Source organism: Phyllostomus discolor, chromosome 8 (assembly GCF_004126475.2).
Source record: "Phyllostomus discolor isolate MPI-MPIP mPhyDis1 chromosome 8, mPhyDis1.pri.v3, whole genome shotgun sequence".
NCBI lineage: Eukaryota > Metazoa > Chordata > Mammalia > Chiroptera > Phyllostomidae > Phyllostomus > Phyllostomus discolor.
The window spans coordinates 59,847,420-59,865,121 of record NC_040910.2 but is presented as its reverse complement, the minus strand read 5'-3'; the positions used below and the strand labels follow the sequence as shown (position 1 = coordinate 59,865,121).

Genomic DNA, 17,702 nt, shown 5'->3' with positions numbered 1-17,702 from the left:
CTGCCCTGAGGCAAAGGGCTGATCCCTTGACCTTTGCAGGTGCTTTCCACCCTCTCTAGGCAGTAGCTTTCAATTGAGTCACCTGATCCCAGCTCCAGATTGATCAGTGGCTCCTCAAATCTACCAAGGTTCCATGTGGGAGTAGAAGCGGGGAATGGCCCATCTAGCCATTATACAGATGAACAGACTGAGGCCCGAAGAGGAGAGGAGACATACAAAGGCCCAGGAGACAGTCAGGATAAGTTCTTTGTCCAGGCTTGCAGACTGGAGTAAATGTATTGAAATACCATCTTACTCTGAGACTTCGTTTCCCCATGTGTACAATGGGGGAGGGCAGTAGCAACGCAACCATTGAAGCTACATTTACTGGCTTCTACCTAGGTACCACCGAGTTCATCACTGTATCCCCCCAAAGCGTTCACAGTGCCTGATGCAGTGCAGGTGCTCAGTGGCTGTTCGCTGAAGCAGGGAATGAACGCGCCTTGCTGGGCTTGTGCTAAGCCCTTTACAATGTTCAGTCAAACGTTTACTGGGTAAAGCCCGGTGCCATTCTCATCAGCAGCCCCAAAGAGGCTGTTAGGGTCGCTCTTTTAAAGAGGCGAAAACAGCTCAAGGGGTGCCTGACATGCCCAAGGTCACCCCTCTAGAAGGTAGTCGAGTGGGGATCTGAACCTGGAGCTCACTTTTAACTCCTCTGCAGCATCCTACTTTCCCGCGTCCCAGGCCCAATTGAGCCACCCTAAAAGATTCTGGTTTCTTTCAGATTACGAACCCGGGGAAGGCCCGCAAAGAGCACTAGCGGGGCTCAGCGGGCTGGGGACCTGAGGGGGCCGGGCCTAAAGTTTGGGAATTAGCCGAACCTGCATCTAGACAGGCGGGGTAAGGGACAAAGTTCTCGCTAGGGAGGGGGCGGAGCCTGATTGGACCTGGGTTTCCCGATTGGCCGGAGGCCTTGACAGTAGGAGGACCCGGGTCTGGGCCAGCAAGGGGCGAGGCTTGTGTTTGACAGACAAGGCCAGGCAGATTTTTGATAGGCAAGAGACAGGCCCCGGAGACTGGAGGGCCAATGGGCGTACGGGAGCGGGGCCTGCGTGGGCGCCTTCCGAGCCGCCCTCGCAGCACAGCACAGTTCGGTTTCAGCGCCTCCAGTTGCTTACACGTCCTAGCTGCTGTCGCCTTCAGCTCCGGATGCCTCTGCTCGTCGGCACCCGGGCCGCCTGACTGCAGCAATGAGCGTGCTCTGCCCGGATCGAGCCTGCTGCCCTCTAGATTAGTCCCTGCCGCAGCCCTCGGACCCGCCCGCGCTATGGAATCCCCCGCCTCCAGCCAACCTGCTGGCATACCCCAGTCCAAAGGTAGGAGCAGCAGGACGGGACTTCGGTTGACTCCCATGCTGAATCCGGGCCCAGGTGGCGAACCCGAACTCTGTGTGATCCCACCACAGCCCGTTCCGGACCTGGGTAGTACCCCAGCCTCCTCCGGGTCCGAGTCTGGGACCTCACCTGCACCACCGATTTAGGCCCTGGCTTTGCACCAAGGCCCAGACTCAGTCTAAGATCGCGATCTGATCAATCCTTCCCAGGTCGGGAACTCTGACCTCCTTTAGGCCGGAACTGCACCCTGGACAGGAACTCTTCCAATCTGGGTCTTTCAGTTGAACCCAGCTGAGTCCAGGTGGGATTCACTCTGATACTGCACCCAGTTGCCCTTCCACTCCTGGGTCCCGGGTCTGTATCCAGGCTGTGGTTTGGCTCCCCATTTGGGCCCCGCGGGGCTCCTCTGCCACGGATCTCACTGTAACTGCTACACGCCCTCACCCCCACCCCATGAGCTGCCCTGGCTCTACCTCAGCCCAGAACTCCCAGTCCTCCTCTTCCCCAGCTCTCGCCATCCTTGTAGGCCCCACAGGGTCCCATCCTTGCTGTCTTGCATCCTGTCCTGCATCCCTGTCCCCTGGGAACTTCTCTTGGCTTCCCACCCCTCCCTAGCGCACATTGGCTCCTCCTTGTCATGACTTTCATGCTTCTCTCTGCACTGGGGAGCTGGGAAACTGGGGAGCTAATCCTTCCCCCAACCCTCAACCCTCGCCCAGCCCCAGTGTCTCTGGAGTTGATTGCTACCAGGTCTGTCCCTGCTGTTTGTGGGTTCTGGGCCAGCTGCCAGCCCAGGGTGCTGGCTGTGCAATGGGCTCGTTCTTGTCTTCTCCAAGTAGCCAGCCTTCCTGGAAATTTTTGTGAGGTGGCGGTGCTGCGGTGGCAGCAGGATTTGTCATGCAAGGGGGGGGGGGCGGGGGATGAAACTTGGAGGGTGAAAGGGGGATTTTTTGCAGGAAGAGGAAAGGATGTTTTTGGCATGTCATGGTCTCAGTAGACTGGGTTGTGTGAGAGATTTCCAAACTGGACATAGCTGTAATGAATGGGCTGCCTCAGTCCAGCAGCAGGAGTGTCAGTCAGTCTCAGTTGCCTTACCTGTAAAATGGGAGTAATTGCACCTACCTTCTCTGGACTCTGGGGTATGATGTGAGATAGTGAATACTAAAAGGTTTTAAGCAAGAGTGAGTGATGAGGTGAAGACCTCAATGGTGCCGGTGCATAGTAGGTGCTTAGGAAGGACAGTTGCCGTGCAGCCCTGCTACCATTGCTAGCTGTTTTATTTTTATTTTTTAATTTTTGCTAGAAAGGGCTCAGCCATGTGGGGTCAAGGCCTTGCCACTGCTTTTGTTGTAAATGCAGAGTTGGTTGGAGTGGGGGGAGGAAGGTAACAGCTGGCACTCAGTGGGCCCCTAATTAGGGGTTGTCTCTACCTCTTTTTCTCTGGAGGGGCCCAGGCAGTGGGAGGGTATGTGGAGTCCTGGGGAGGGGCTGTGGTGGCTGTGAGCCAGAGCCCAGATGGAGGTGGGCAGGGTAATTACATCTTACATAAGTGGGAGGTCAGCTCCCTGGCCATTGCCCAACCACTGTGAGTAACTCAGGAGGCACTCGAGGGGGTTAGTGTCTGAGGAGGGACTTGCACTGCACAGACTTTGTGGAGCCTGGGAACCAGGAAATCATATACTTCTCCACTCTGGAAACATGGGAAATCAGAAACTTTTCTCCAGCTTGGGGTCTGGGCCTCATGAAAATAAAAGTTAATGTAGGTATGTGAAGGGAAAATGCACTTTGGGAGACACTACTTGATCCCCCTATGCTGTTCCACTTGGGTCCTGGCTTTGCCCTCCTTGAGTCCTGCAGAGAGAGACCAGGATGAATTTCTAGTTTATGAGTTCAGGTAACAGGTAATGTTGGGTGAGTTAGATGGAGGTCCTCCCCAAGGCCCAGGACCCTGTCAGCCATTTTGGGATTTGTGAAAGAAGTCGGTGGGAGAGCCACAATGCTCCCTCCCCAAACGAATGGCAAATGTCTCAAAAGCTCCCACTTATCAAGCATTTTTTCATGGGCTCTGAGCTCTTTCATGTATCCCTCACAGCCCCATTTATAGAAGAGGAAACAGCATCGGAGACATTCAGTGCCTTGCCCAAGGTCGCACCACTGTGACAGATAGAGCTAGGGTTCTGCTTGGTTCTATGCTGGATGTTTGAGCTGAGCTGGTGGGACACCCCCTCACTGCTTTACATCTGAGTCCAGCACAGGTGTCTCCTCCAGCCTGCGCCCAGCCTGGAGGACAGATTAAGCCAGAGGTGCACCCTCTTGTGTACATCCTTTACAACTGGCACATTTCATACTCACTACAGTCCCACCTATCTGACAGTTGGTAAAACCAAGGTCAGACAGAAGGATGTGTGGCTGGACCAAGTCCATAGAGCTGGCGCTCACCTGTGCCCTCCCCATCCTGGGCCTAGGGCCGCAGTGTGGTGCTCCTCTCTGGCTCCTCAGAGGAATTTGAACAAAGCAGGGTGTGGTTGGCACTTGACCTTACAGGAACTTTACCTTTGAGTTTTCTGCCTTGCAGTGGGTGCCCTGCTTCATCCTCTGTGCCACTGGCCTGAGGAGTTTTCCATGAGTACTTGAGGTCCCAGGGCCCACAACCCTGTTGGCTTTCCCTGGCCTCCTCACATATGCCATCTTTGGCTGGGGTCAGAAGCCAAAAACAGCTGACACTGGGGCCAGTGGGCAGGGGCACATTTGGTCTGCATGGTGTTGGTTTGCTGCCTCATGCTACATTTGTCCTTAGGGACGCCACCGACCCTGCCCCTGTGCACCCATGTGGGCCCTTCATGGTTGATCTTCATGCAGCCCCTGACTGCGCCATGGTACACTGATGCTGCAGGAAGCACTGTCTTTGTCTGTGCCCTGCTTGCCCTGGTCGCTGTCCTGCTTCCACCCTCTGTTGTGTCCCTCTCCAGCTGTTGAAAAGACTGGAGGGTGGCACCTTGGGGACTTCCTCTATCTCTGGTGTGACGCACAGGAAACTATCAGCCAGCCTGTGGCCCAGGGCCTGAAGGGAGCAAAGGTCTCAGTTGCCTGTGTGGGGACCAAGCCAGGGTAGTGGGAGGCTTCTGGTGGGTGAGTCAGCGGGCACTGGGTGTTGACTCACCCTCTGGGCATGCCATACTGCTGGCTGCTGTTTAAAAGGGTGATGGCCTGCTAGCAGGTGGGTGAGGAGACTGGGAGCCCCAGCCTCACAGGTCAGCATCTGGCCCTGGCTGGGCACTGGAGGTGGCCCCCTTCTTGGACCTCAGCCTTGGCTGGGACCACCCCTTTCTTCCAGGCAGGCCCTCCTGGCCTGGTGCCTGACACACCCCGGAACTTCCTTTGTTAGGCAAGGGCCCTGCTTCCTCTTGCTCATGGAGCAGGAGCATGTGGTGACAGCTGTTTGCTGCCCTTGGCCCTGGGGCTCCTCAGCTCAGATGCATTGCTGGGTGCTCTGGGAGGCTGAGGAGCAAAGGTGGTGCTGGGTTGGCTTGAGCTCAGAAGACAGGAGTATAGGGAGGTGCCTGCAGTCAAATCCCAACCCCGCCTCTTTTGCTGTGTGACATGGGACTCGTCTTGTCTGGCACATTCACTGTACTCTGTCAATACTTTCAGTCCCCTGGGCGTGGCCCACATTTCTGATGAGAGGCCTTGGTTTCTTCACTTGTAGAATGGGAATGGGGACCCCACCTGTCTATCTTGCTGGCAGCCAGAAGGATGGATGTAGACAAACTCATTTCACTTTTGCAAGACAGGAAGCGAGGGGGGGCAGTGCAGTGCGCAGAGCGTGAGCTTAGAGGGTGGTGAGTGGGCCTGATTTGAATTCTGACTGGTTCCACTGCCCTCTCTGATCCTGTCTCCTCTCCTGTAAAGTGGGAGGAAACACCTGTCCCTTACAGGGTGGTGGTCAAGATTGGAGATAGTGTTTGTCAAACGAATGGCATCTGTTATTATTTTTGTATTGCTGTGGTGATGGCAGTTGTTCATTGCTGGATGAGTAGACAGAACTGGGACTTCTGATTATGACCTAGTAATCTCTGTGACATGATGGTTCTCAGGCTGCAGGGTCCTGTAATGCCACCCTACTCTTTCCCCACTGGTCCTAAGCTGGAGCTGGGGGCTCCCATGGTCTCTTGGGCATACCTGGGGAGGCTGCTGAGGAGCAGAGAGGAGTGGGTGCTACAGGTCTGCCCCTCCCAGAGCATCATGGGGAGGTATGGGATGGTCAATCAAGAAGACAGGAGCCTCCTAAGCCAGCCCCTCAGTTGGTAGAACTTTATTAATGCCAGGCACAGGTCTAGCTGAGGGGACAGAGAGGTGAGTGGGGAGTGACCCGACTCTTAAAAAACTCCACCTGGGGAGCAGGAGGCTTTGGAAATCATGGTTGTGAAAGTCCAGACCCAAGGCCAGGTGTGCTGGTGGGCCTGAGGTGTGCAGGGCCTCAGCAACCATTGGCTGACCTCAGGTGGGGAGTGTCACCATTTGATGCCAGAGGAAGAACACTGGAGACCCAGCATCCCAGCCGGATGGGGCAATGATGGGGCAGGCCTGCTCTGAACTCAACTCCTGACATTGGGGCTCGCAGCCTTGGAGCATTGCCCACATAAGTCAGGCCTGCTTGCTCAGCCATGGAAACCCAAAAGCTGCATGGAAAGGGCATGAAGATCAGATGGTGGCAGTCTGATAGGCCCCTTGCAGCTCACAGACACCAAGCCTAACTTTGGAGAGGGTCACTGGGCTTCCCCCATACCCCAGTCACAAGGTCCCTGTCGCCCTCCTCCTGCCCTGAGGGTCTCTCTGTGGGCTATCATGACTGAGTTGGCATTCCAGGAGCCACTCTGGCTTCTCTGGGACCCTGAGACCCTGTGCCAGCTGGTGGCCTGTCCCCAGTGGCTCTGTACCAACTTTCTGTCATGTCTGGGCTGGGGCTGTACCCTTCTGTGCTGACACATCCTGGGCCAGCCCTACCCCAGCATGTGGGACCTTCTATTAATTTTTTAATTGTATGTATATCTTAGACACCAAAAGAATATATAGAATGTACCTCTCTATTTTAGAGAATAAAAATAAAATTAATTCAGCACACCCAATACTCAGTTAAAGAAGTCCTGAAGATTCCCTGGAATTGTGTTTCCCTAACAACTGTCCTGACTTTTAAATTAATCATTTCTTTACTTTTTAAATTATTTATATCTATTTTTGAAAATTTTACAGGAGTGTATTTGAGCCAAACTGATGACATAGGCCAGGGAACAAGATCTCAAATGTTGTGGAGAATGAGTTTTGCACCTTCTTTTGTGCCTTTGGAATTAAGGAAGGGATGTAAGGATGATAACGTGAGGGTGGGAGAAGCACTGTGGGGATTACATTACAGGAGAGTTAAAATTATTGCTCTTTTGAAGGTGGTCCATTTTAGAAGGAGGGTCTCAAAGGGGGCATTTCACAGGTGTGTTCACCTAGACGCACAGGAACAATGGGAAGGGCTTGCTTAAGGAAAAGATAAGCCTTTTAGTAAAGAATTTATATGCTTGGGACATATTTGTGATCAAATCATCCTGTGAGGTTACTTTCCATAGAACCCTTTTTTTTTGTCCACAGTTCCCCCTTTTGGTCATAAATCAATCTGAAGGATTCACTGATGACCAGCCTTTGGGTTAGATACTGTCTGCGGTCTCACAGTGCTAAGAAGACTCACTCCTAGGAATTCTCAATATTGACCTCATCTTGTTGACTGCTGGGGATGGGGCAATGCTGTTACCACTGGGTCTGAGTTGAAGAACAGGTAGATGGAAGGCAGTCAGGTTTTCAGTGCAAACAAATAAACAAAAAACCAAAACACACATAAAAAACCCACTCTGGATCAGTTCTGTCCTGTGAATTCTAATGATCTAAGTTTTGCATTCTGTCCCATTTTTCTGCATTTGGCATCTAGTATAACATTTACACATGTTCAGTAACCATGAACTGTTCAGCTATATAAAAAACCCCAAAGGACAAGTATAATTTTCATGATTAATATTTTTGGCAGACAGGTAAAGACAATCATACCAAATGATATTCTGAGTTGAATATCAGTCCACAGGCATACAGGCCTTGTTGATGTCTTGGGACATCCATCTGCCTGTGGTGTCAGCAGCTTCTCCTGGAGGAGTCTTTGATGCCTGTTGTAGGTAGAGGCCAGTGTCAGAGGTGCAGTGGATGTCCATTCATGGTTAGGTGCCTGATGAGGTCCCTTCCAACAAGGTTGGAGAGTGTCTTTTATTTGATGTCTTTTCAAATAAAGAAACAAAATCAACAGGTGGCAGTCAATGATTTTTAAAGTCTTTGTATTCCGCAAGCCTGCTATGAAAATAGGCAGTTACCTATTTTGCATTTCCTTGAAGTGATTTTAATCACACATTGACAATAGTGTAAGGTGTTTCCTTTTGATAGCATCAGCTCCTAAATTCCTATATCTAATTTAATTCCAGCTTAAATGCATAAAGGAATGTAAACATTGAAAAAATGGGGAGCCAGAAAATCAGGGTTTCCATAGTCCTGACTATTCATTTTGTTATCATTTAACCTCTAGAAACGTATTTCATATACATCAGTCAGTTATTAACATGGACTTATTTTTGTAAAATCCAGGCAAAATAGAGACATGTCTGTTTTACTTAAACCACCAAACTTAAGCTAGATTTTATTTACTAAGGGTTAATCCTAGATCACATGAAGTTGGAAAGCATTTCAGTTAGTTTCTATATTTCCGAGAATTTTAGAATACCCAATTCTTAAAATTGCCTTTAAATTAATTTTAATAATACCTTCTGGAAGTAGAAAATTATCTCACATTTAAAACATACATACATAGACTTACACAGACAGACACAGAGAACAGTTGGGTCCAAATTCTGTTTTGGAGGAATTTACAATTTATATCTGTCCTTGACAAGTGAAATTCCAAGTGACCTTCCCCCTTGTAAGATAAGGACAGCTATTTTTTTTAGTATATTTTATTGATTATGCTATTACAGTTGTCCCAATTTTTTTTCCCTTTGCCACCCTCTGCCTGGTACACCCTTTCCCTCCAGCATTCCCCCAATCCCCCTGCCTTAGTTCATGTTCATGTGTTGTATGTATAAGTTCTTTAGCTTCTCCATTTCCTATACTGTTCGTAACCTCCTCCTGTCTATTTTGTACCTATCAGCGATGCCTCTACCTTTCCCCCCATTCTCCTCCTTCTCCCTCCTAGCTGATAGCCCTCCATATGATCTCCATTTCTGTGATTCTGTTCTTGTTCTTGTTGTTTGCTTAGTTAATTTTTGTTTTTTAGATTTAGTTGTTGATAGTTGTGAGTTTGCTGTCATTTTATTGTTCATAGTTTTGATCTTCTTCTTCTTTTTTTAAAGATTTTATTTATTTATTTTTAGAGAGGGAAGGGAGGAAGATAGAGAGAGAGAGAGAAACATCAATGTGCGGTTGCTAGGAGTTATGGCCTGCAACCCAGGCTTGTGCCCTGGCTGGGAATCGAACCTGCGACACTTTGGTTCGCAGCCCATGCTCAATCCACTGAACTATGCCAGCCAGGGCTGATCTTCTTCTTCTTAAATAAGTCCTTTTAACATTTCATATTATAATGGCTTGGTGATGATGAACTCCTTTAGCTTTACCTTGTCTGGGAAGCACTTTATCTGCTCCTCCATTCTAAATGAAAGCTTTGCTGGATAGAGTAATCTTGGATGTAGGTCCTTGCCTTTTATGACTTGGAATACTTCTTTCTAGCCCCTTCTTGCCTGCAAGGTTCTTTTGAGAAATCAGCTGACAGTCCTATGGGAACTCCTTTGTAGGTAACTCTCTGCTTTTCTCATGCTGCTTTTAAGATTCTCTCCTTATCTTTAACCTTTGGCATTTTAATTATGATGTGTCTTGCTGTGTTCCTCTTTGGTTCCAACTTGTTTGGGACTCTGTGCTTCCTGGACTTGTATGTCTATTTCCTTTGCCAAATCAGGGAAGTTTTTTTTATTTTTTCAAGTAAGTTTTCAGTTTTTTGCTTTTCCTCTTCTCCTTCTGGCATCCATATGATTTGGATGTTGGTATGTTTGGAGATGTCCCTCCTGGTTTTTAATCGCCATATGTGAATGTGGGACCACCCATCCCACTAACTCGCCCGCTGCACTGTGTCCTTTCTGCTCTGCCACCCTCTCTCTGCCCCTCCTACCTGTCTGGGTGCATATTTCTTCTTTAAATCCTTAGTTGTCAGACTTCCATGTAGTTTGATTTTATGGCAGTTCTGGCTGGTTTTTGTTTTGAGGTTAGTGGTGATCCTTCTTACGGTTGTGCAAGGAAGAGCAGTGGGTCTACCTATGCCTCTGTCTTGGCTGGAAGGCCTAAGAAGGACAGCCAGTTTTAATACTTCAAAGAATAGAGTTGACACCTAAACAACATTATAAGTTGATCCATTTATCTAAAAAACTTCAGCTCTATTTTTTTGGTAAATTTTTTAATATAGTTTATCTTAAGGGAAAAGGCTATTTTAAGTTTTTTTTTTAAATATTTATTTTTAGAGAAGGGTAAGGAGGGAGAAAGATAGGTAGAGAAGCACCGACGTGTGAGAGAAAGGTCACCTCTCCCACACCTCCTGCTGGGACCTGGCCCACAACCCAGGATGTGCTTGACTGGAAATTTAACCGGCAACCTTTCAGTCAGCTGAATGATGCCCATCCATCTGAGCCACACCAGTCAGGGTCATTTTAAGTTCTGAGACAGTCTCTAATAGTCCTTTCTTCTCTTTCCTCTCCTTCCTCCCTCCCTCCCTCCTCCGTCCCCCCCTTCTTTCTAATTTTATAGCTCACTTTTTCTAGTTTTGCGCACACAAGATTAGTTTAGAAGGTTCAGAACATCCTCATCTCGGTCACCTTAGTAGTAATGGGAGGCTCCCTGTCTTGGGGCTTGACAGCCTGGGAGGCAGGATTTTCCATGTCAATTTTGAGATCTATAGCCTGAGCAAACTTCTAGAGAAAACCAGCCCTGACATGCACATCTCCAGACAAGACATGTGGTGAATATTTCTATAGGACTGCTTTACACCCTACAGGAAATTTTCCTCAGGCAACTGCACAAAGATTCTTTGTCACCTAAGAATACCCAGGCAAGGGCTAGCAAGAGCTTACCTGACGCCACTGGAACCATGATGCTTTCTAAGGCACGGGCTCCTCTTGGGGTGAACCCATTCCAGGGCTTCCTGCTCTTTCCCCTGTGTCTCCCTCCAGTTTCTCTGGGATCAGCTGTACTACTACACAAGACACTTTGTGGCACCTGTTTCCACCATTCCCTCCACACTTGGGTCTGAACAACTATTGTCACTCCACTTTTTGGGTTGGGGAAGCAAGTGTCCTTTCTGTTTTGGAGCTAAAGAGGTCTCCATCTCTCATTTAACCAGCAAAGAGTTTTGTTCAGATTGTCAGTAAGCAATCCAGTTAAAAAGCCTAAATTAAAAGCAGCAACCCATTTTTTCCCCGCTTTCCTGGGGGTATCTTAGCCCTCATCTATCTCAAGGATTTTCTAAGAATAGCTCTAATAAAGTCATGGCTTGCTGCTTACAGCAAGGAGGCCTGGAATTCTGAGAGAAGACTCACCCAGGCTCACCTGAGGAAGAGCAGGGAGCAGGTGGTGCACAATGGACCCTTGATTGTACCTTGCACCTGGCCCTGGTCTGCAGGGTGGTCCCGGATGGGCTTCTTCTAAATCCTGTCTCACTATGCCAAGTAAACGTCAATATATGAAACATCCAAACCTGTAAAGAATGTGTATGCGAGGTTATTTGAGCCAAACTGACAAACTGATATGCCAGGAACAAGATTTCAAATGCTCTCCCTTTACTATTTTTTAAAATCGAGCTCTCACTTACATGTGGTATATTTAAGCTCACTGTTCTGCAGAATCCCCAGGCCCACATCCACACCATGGTTCGTGGGGCCAGCACTGGTATGTTAGTGGTGGGGAGAGGCTAGAGCCAGCCAGCCGGGTTCAGGCCTGTGTCCTCCACTCAGGAGCTGTGTGGGCTTCATTTCCTCACTTGCATCATGGGGATGACACTCACACCTGCACTGCACGGTTGAGAACTCAGTGGCTTAGAGTTCACCTATACCAGTGTTTGCAGCTGTTCTTGTTGTTGCTGTGACTCTTAAATTCCCGGGCTCACACTGTGCAGTGCTTGGCCCATACAGCTGTGCTGACAGCCCTGACTTTCTTTATCTGTGTGACTGTGCTGATGACACAGCTCCAAAGGCTTGTCCTAAGGATTGTGTTAGCCAGTGGGCGTGAAGTGATCAGCACAGGGCCTTAGGTGTCCATGGCAGTGTTTGGGCACAATGAAGTAAATGGGGAACTGGGGAGCATTGCTGGGCATCCAGGATGCAGGTGGTTTGTTGATGTTGGTGGTCGTTGGCTGTTGAGGCTTGGGCAGGATGCCTGTTCATGACTGCTCTGGGTATGGGATTGGAAAATGTTCCCTGCCCTCTTTGTTCTTCTGCTTGTAGTGACTTGGCATTCTAGTCTTCCCCTCACCCTCCTGCTACTGGTGCTGCTTGCTGCCCATCCCAGCTTGCCTAGGGCAGGCCCTGTGTTGTGGTTGGATGCCCAATGCTGAGCCTGTGGGGACTTCCAGGTGGGAGAGGCTGGTTTTAAGCTTAGCTATGTCCTGACTCCCTTTGTGACTTCCTCAGTGTTCTCATCTGACCCAGGGGAATAAAAATACCCACCTCTCAGGCTGCTGTTGAAGATGAGAAGCATGAGACCCATCAAGTCCGGGCGTATATTAGGTGCCCAGTCAGTGCTTAATTTGCACCTGAGCTACATATCAGTGTTTTTACCACCAAGAATACCTTTTTAGGTATTTCTTCTATCAACTGTATTTGGTAAGATTTTGTTTTGATACTAATGATAATAAAAGCAAGAATGGCATTTGTTAAGGAAAGGCACTTCTGCCATTTTGTCCAGCCAGGAGTATAGGGCCCATCAGTGTTCCCACGTGGCCTGGGGGAGCCTGGATAACCCTACACTGGCCCCACACACGTGGGAGCTCAGCCAAGGAGCCCAGGCACCAGGAGGGCCCCTGAGTCCCTGGGAAGGTGTGGTGTCACTCAGGGAATATCCCTCTGCGGTCAGAGCCTCTTGAAGCCTGGGACTTGGGTGTACAGTCTGGAGGCCCACTTCGCCCTCTGGGGGCCCACTCTGCTGTCTGAGGATTCACCTTAGTAACTGGTGGCCTTTGGGCCAGGGCCCAGGTAGCCAGTGATCCAACCCCATTTGGTGCCAGGCATTTAATATGCAGAATCTCATTTAGCCCTCTTGGTCACCTAGCATCATGGGTGTGTTTTTCCCCCTTGAATATCACTGAGTTTTATGAGTACATAGGCCTAGAGTGGAGAGTGACTTACTGAGGTTTCACAGATCCTTCTTTGAGCTAGGCTTTGTCTTAGTAACCCTGACTCAGTCTTGTTCTCTCCAGGAGGTCAAGGCCTTTACAATCTGCAGACTGTCAAGGGAGGAAGCTGACGCTCAGGGAGGGGATTTGACTTGCTTATGATCACATAGCAGCACAGATTTCCTGGTACCAAAGCCCGTTTCCTCACTCATTTTCTGTCGGCCTCTGCCAAGGAGGCTTGGGGGTGGGGGACACGGCATGGCTACAGCTGAAGTGTGGGGAGCCAGGATCTGGTGACCCTGGGAGAAGCACTGGTCCAGTTAGCTTGTGGCCTGTGTTTAAGTCCTGACTGTCCTGCTGCCCTGGTGTGTGACTCTGGACAAGTTCCCTAGGCCTCTGGCCCAGTATCTGCACTGGGTAGTCTCTGAGCACCACCAGTTCTGAGCAGGTCCTGCTGCTAAGAGCCCCTGAGAAGGACACCAGGAAGTGGCTGTCACCTTTAGATGAGAAGGACACTGAGTCCCAGACCTACAGCAGCTCAGGACACAATGTTTAAGTAGGGTCTCCTCCTTTCTTATTATTTTATTTAAGTTACTTACATTTCAGTAGCTGGTACTGTTCATGGTTAGGAATCGCAAAGGTACAAAAAGATAGCTCTTTGCTTTTCCTGGACTCCTCTGTGAGAAGACCAGCATCTTCTCTCTCTCACAAATTCTGCTCTCTTCCTCCTGCTCCTACTGTACCTAGGACTCAATTTTCCCTCACCCCACAAAGTGTTTCCCTGCCATCCTGCTGAGGAGCCCACCAGACCCTTGCCACTCCTCTGCCAGTCTGTGGATTTTAAGAACCCTGAGACCCTTGGTACAATGGACGTAAGAAAACACTTCCCTCATGGGGCTGCTAAGAGTATTAAGAGAGTAGCCATCTGGGGCTGAGGCCTGTTGTTATCTTGGGTACCCTGGGTTTCCAGATGACTTCGTCTAATCTTCCACATGTCAGGCACTGCTAAAGCTTGGCAATGATAAGCTCCTTGGACATACCTGATAATCCTGGGAGGTTGGTCCACTATATCTATTTCATAGTTGAGGCCATGTTGCCCAGAGAGGTTAAGTCACTAAGCTCACATGCCTGAGGGCATATGGCTAGGAAGTGGCTGAGATACAATTTGAACTCAGGCTGCTTGGCTCCAGAGTCAGTACATTTTGCTATCTGCCTCTCAGATAGTAACTCCAAATGGTGACTTGTGAGAAGTGACAGGAGGGAAGCCAGTTGGACACTAGGACAGCCAGTAATAAGGGGACTTAGCTGGAGCAACCAGGAGAGCCTCCCTGAGTAGGTGGAAGGTGAGGATTGTATACCAGCTAGGATGAAGTTTCAGGGAAGAGCATTCTAGGCAGCAGGAACAGAATGTGCAAAGGCCCTGAGGTAGGAAAGAAGGTGGCTTCTTCAAGAAATGGTGAGTGGGAGGAGACAAACACAGGGCTGACAAAATGGTGGGAGTTGTGTCTGCATGCAGAGTGCCTCTTTGTTCTTTGCATGCTGCCTGTGGTACTGCCGGGAGGCCAGTGCAGGCCGAGGACACATACACACCTGGCGCTGTGCCCCTCTGCACTGGGGACCCTGCAGAGAGAGGCTGGCACACTTCTGGTTTGTGGTGGTAGCTTGTAAAACTGTTGTGGTGATGGCTGCCACAGTTGCTTTGCACCTGGGCAGCCTTGGGCTGCCTGGCTATCTGGGCCCAGTGCTGATGTCTATGGCAAACAGTGGCAGCATGTGGTGGCCTATGGCCTCTTGTTGTCTCCATGGCAGCCTGACCCACTCCTTCTCACAGCTGGCACGGCTACCCCAGGGAGACCATGTCACTCCAGATGTAGGCCTGGTGACCCCGCCATATGGGCAGGAGGGCAAGAAGGCCGACCATGTGCCTCCCATCCACCCAGTGCATGTGCTTGCAGCAGCCTCTGCCCCTCCTTAGGCCTGGGAGGAAAGCAGGTGGGAGCCCACCTTCACCAAGTGTCTCATGCCTCCTCACACGGTCTTTACTCACCTGGCCTGGACACAGGTGTGGGAGCTCCCTTGACAGATAGGCAAACTGAGGCTTGGTGAGGGGCACGCACCTTGTGACAGTCTTCAATCCCAGAGCAGGAGAGGGGTGTGCAGGATGGAGACAGAGGAAGGTGCGAATGGGGCCAAGAATAGATTAGTGTAGGGGAGGGGTGGCTGAGCCCTAGCCAAACCCCAAATGAGTTACTACTTTAACATAAAATATTTTACTTCCTAGTTACAAAAAGCATCAAGTCAAGAATAAAAGCTACCCATAGTTCTATTACTTAGGATGAAATTTTCCACCTCTGTGGAGAGGCTGATGATGACCGTGGTGACCATTTCTGGTCTCTTGTAGGACCGCCTGCCGAGTGCCAAACCCTGTGCCAAGTGCCTTGCAGATGAGACCTCATCTTGGCAGTCAGTTGGGCATTTCTCTGAGGTCCTCCCCCATGGTTTGGCACCTGTGGTGCAGAGAGGAGGGTCCCATGAGTGGTCTCACCCAGGGTGCAGAGCTGGGCTTCCTTGGGGTGCCACATGGCAGACAGTGTTGGGTACATTGGCCTGGCAGCGGCCTCCAGCAGCCTGGCCAGTGGTGACCTCAGAAGACCCAGGGACAGCACTGAAGTGGCCTCAGGAATGAATGGTCCTGCATGCCTTGGCTTCTCTCTGTTTTCATCTTGCCCTGTGGGCTGTACTGGGCCCAAGGAGACCTGGGGAGGCCTCTGGGCTCCTGGTCAGCAGGAGGTGCCACTGTGCTTCCTGTTGGAGAGTGTGACAGGTCTGTTCCTCTGAAAGTTCCTTGCAGGGGCGATGCTGTGAGCCACCAGCCTGGTCTGTCAGGGTCTCTGAGTCAACAAACCCAGGTGTGCTCCCCAGCCAGACCCCTGACTCACTGTGCAGCAACTTCACCTTTGAGCCTCAGGTTCCCCAAATAAAGTGAGGCTAAAGTCTCCTCTGTTAAGGTCGAGATAGGGCCACATGTGTGATAGGCTGCCTCTTTGTTGGATGAAAGCTTTGAATTGAGACCCACCCACCCCTGACAACCATCAGCTTTGTCTTATTTCTAAAACGAGGTGAAGGTGCCTCTCACAATGAGGTCATGGTTAGGCGACTGGTGCACCCCTATGCAGCAGGGAGTGAATGGCGGGTGCCCAGTGAGTACAGCTGCTACTGCTGCTGCTGCTGTTATTACTGTTTGTGGAAGCTGCTGTTTCCTAAGGCCTCTGGGTCAGGCTCTGGGCAGTGCAGTAGCTCTGATGTGGGCTGAGTGTGAGAGCTGTACTAAGTGCTTTACTTAGTAACTATGAAGTAGGTGCTGTTTCTATCCCTATTTCATGATGAAGGATAATGAGGCTCAGAGAGCCATAGAGAGTGGCCTGAGGTCACCCAGCCTGTAAGGGGCAAAGGTGGGATTTGATCTTAGAGCAGAGAGAACCCATCCTTTTGACCTGGCATCTGAGGGTCCTTGAGGTGGCTTCTGTGGAGAGATTGCTGTGCTCTGCCCCCTACTCCAGTATAGACACTGGGAGCCCGTCCCTCTGTGTGCTGTGTTTCTTTGTCCTTCATCAGCTCTGAGACATTTGGACCCAGGCCCTGTCTTCCCAATGGTAATAATAACCTCATCCCATCACTTGACATTGGTGCCAGGCAGCCTGGCCACTGGACCTGAGCGTGCAGGCCCCTGTGTTAGGTTCTCAGATGAGGCACTGAGGTCACACAGTGGGGCATGGCAGAGGCTGAGTTTGAACCCGGTGCTGAGGAGGCTTCAGGGCCGGGACCGACCAGTACTCTGTGCACACCCATGGTGAGCCTTGCATGGTTTTCAGCTCCCCAGGGGCCAGAGTGTGTCAGCAGTGGTGGTGTAGGGTGGGCGGGAAGGCAGAGCAGGTGCCAGGGCTATGAGGAGAGGCAAGAAGGTCTGTCCTGCAGGAACAGGCACCTGAGCATCACCATTTCTGTTGAGTGGTTTTGGGGATTCATGGTCAAGTCCCAGCTCTGCCGCCCACGCGCTTTGTAACCTGGGCAGATCACTTCCCTTTTCTGGGAAATGGAGCCCCCAGTCTGGGTACCTGGCAGCAGGAGCTGTGAACTGAAGCCTGCCTCCCTCCTTGAAGGGACCCCTGCTGTCTCCAGACCTTGCTCTCCTGCCTGTGACAGGATGCTATGTCTTCTTCAAAGGGCGGTCCTGATGAGAGCCTTCTCCTCCACTGTGCCAGCCCCAGCCATGTCCTGTGCTCCACAGTGGTGAGGTTCCTGGAGCACTACATCGCATGCTGACCTGGCCACACTCAGCTCATTTGAGAAGCGTAGAGCTCAGCCACACCAGGGCTCGGGAGGGCCAAGCCCCTCACCCATCCTCAGGGTGGAGGGGCAGAGAGGCATTGCCCTGGGACTCAGGCCCACCAGGCACCCTGATGAGGGGAGTGGGTTTTCCGGCTGTTTCTTGGACTGGGCAGCAAAGGCAAGAGCTGCAGGTGGAGAGAAATGAGTCCTGGGCTTCGGCCAGGGGCTCCCCAGCCTGTGTCTGCGCCAAGTCTCCCAGCCACCCCTGAGGTACATTCTAAGGTGCATTCTAAGGCTTAGAGAAGGGGTGGGTGGCAGAGCTGGGAACTGAAAGGAGCTCCCTTGGTTTCAGATGTGCCCACAGAGGGCAGTGCCCAGTGGGGAGGGCATGTTTTCGTTTGCTAGAGGCCACCAAAACAAAGCACCCCAGGCTGGGGCCCTTCCCAGAACCTTACTGTCTCACCTTACCATCTGTCCCTTTTAGGAAAATCCAAGAGGAAGAAGGACTTACATATATCCTGTGTGTCCAAGCCGCCCATGCCCAACCCCACGTGAGT

At 50.8% G+C, this 17,702-nt stretch overlaps 1 protein-coding gene across 1 annotated transcript in view; it reads left to right on the top strand.

Moving 5' to 3' along the window:
• The first annotated feature begins 1,123 nt into the window (after window positions 1-1,123).
• MAP2K3 (mitogen-activated protein kinase kinase 3) overlaps window positions 1,124-17,702 on the top strand; it is a 29,596-nt gene continuing 13,017 nt past the window's right edge. The window contains exons 1-2 of the mRNA XM_028534629.2: window positions 1,124-1,355; window positions 17,630-17,695. Of these exons, the coding sequence (XP_028390430.1) occupies window positions 1,307-1,355; window positions 17,630-17,695 (115 nt within the window). The 5' untranslated portion in view covers window positions 1,124-1,306. The remainder of the gene's footprint in view (window positions 1,356-17,629; window positions 17,696-17,702) is intronic.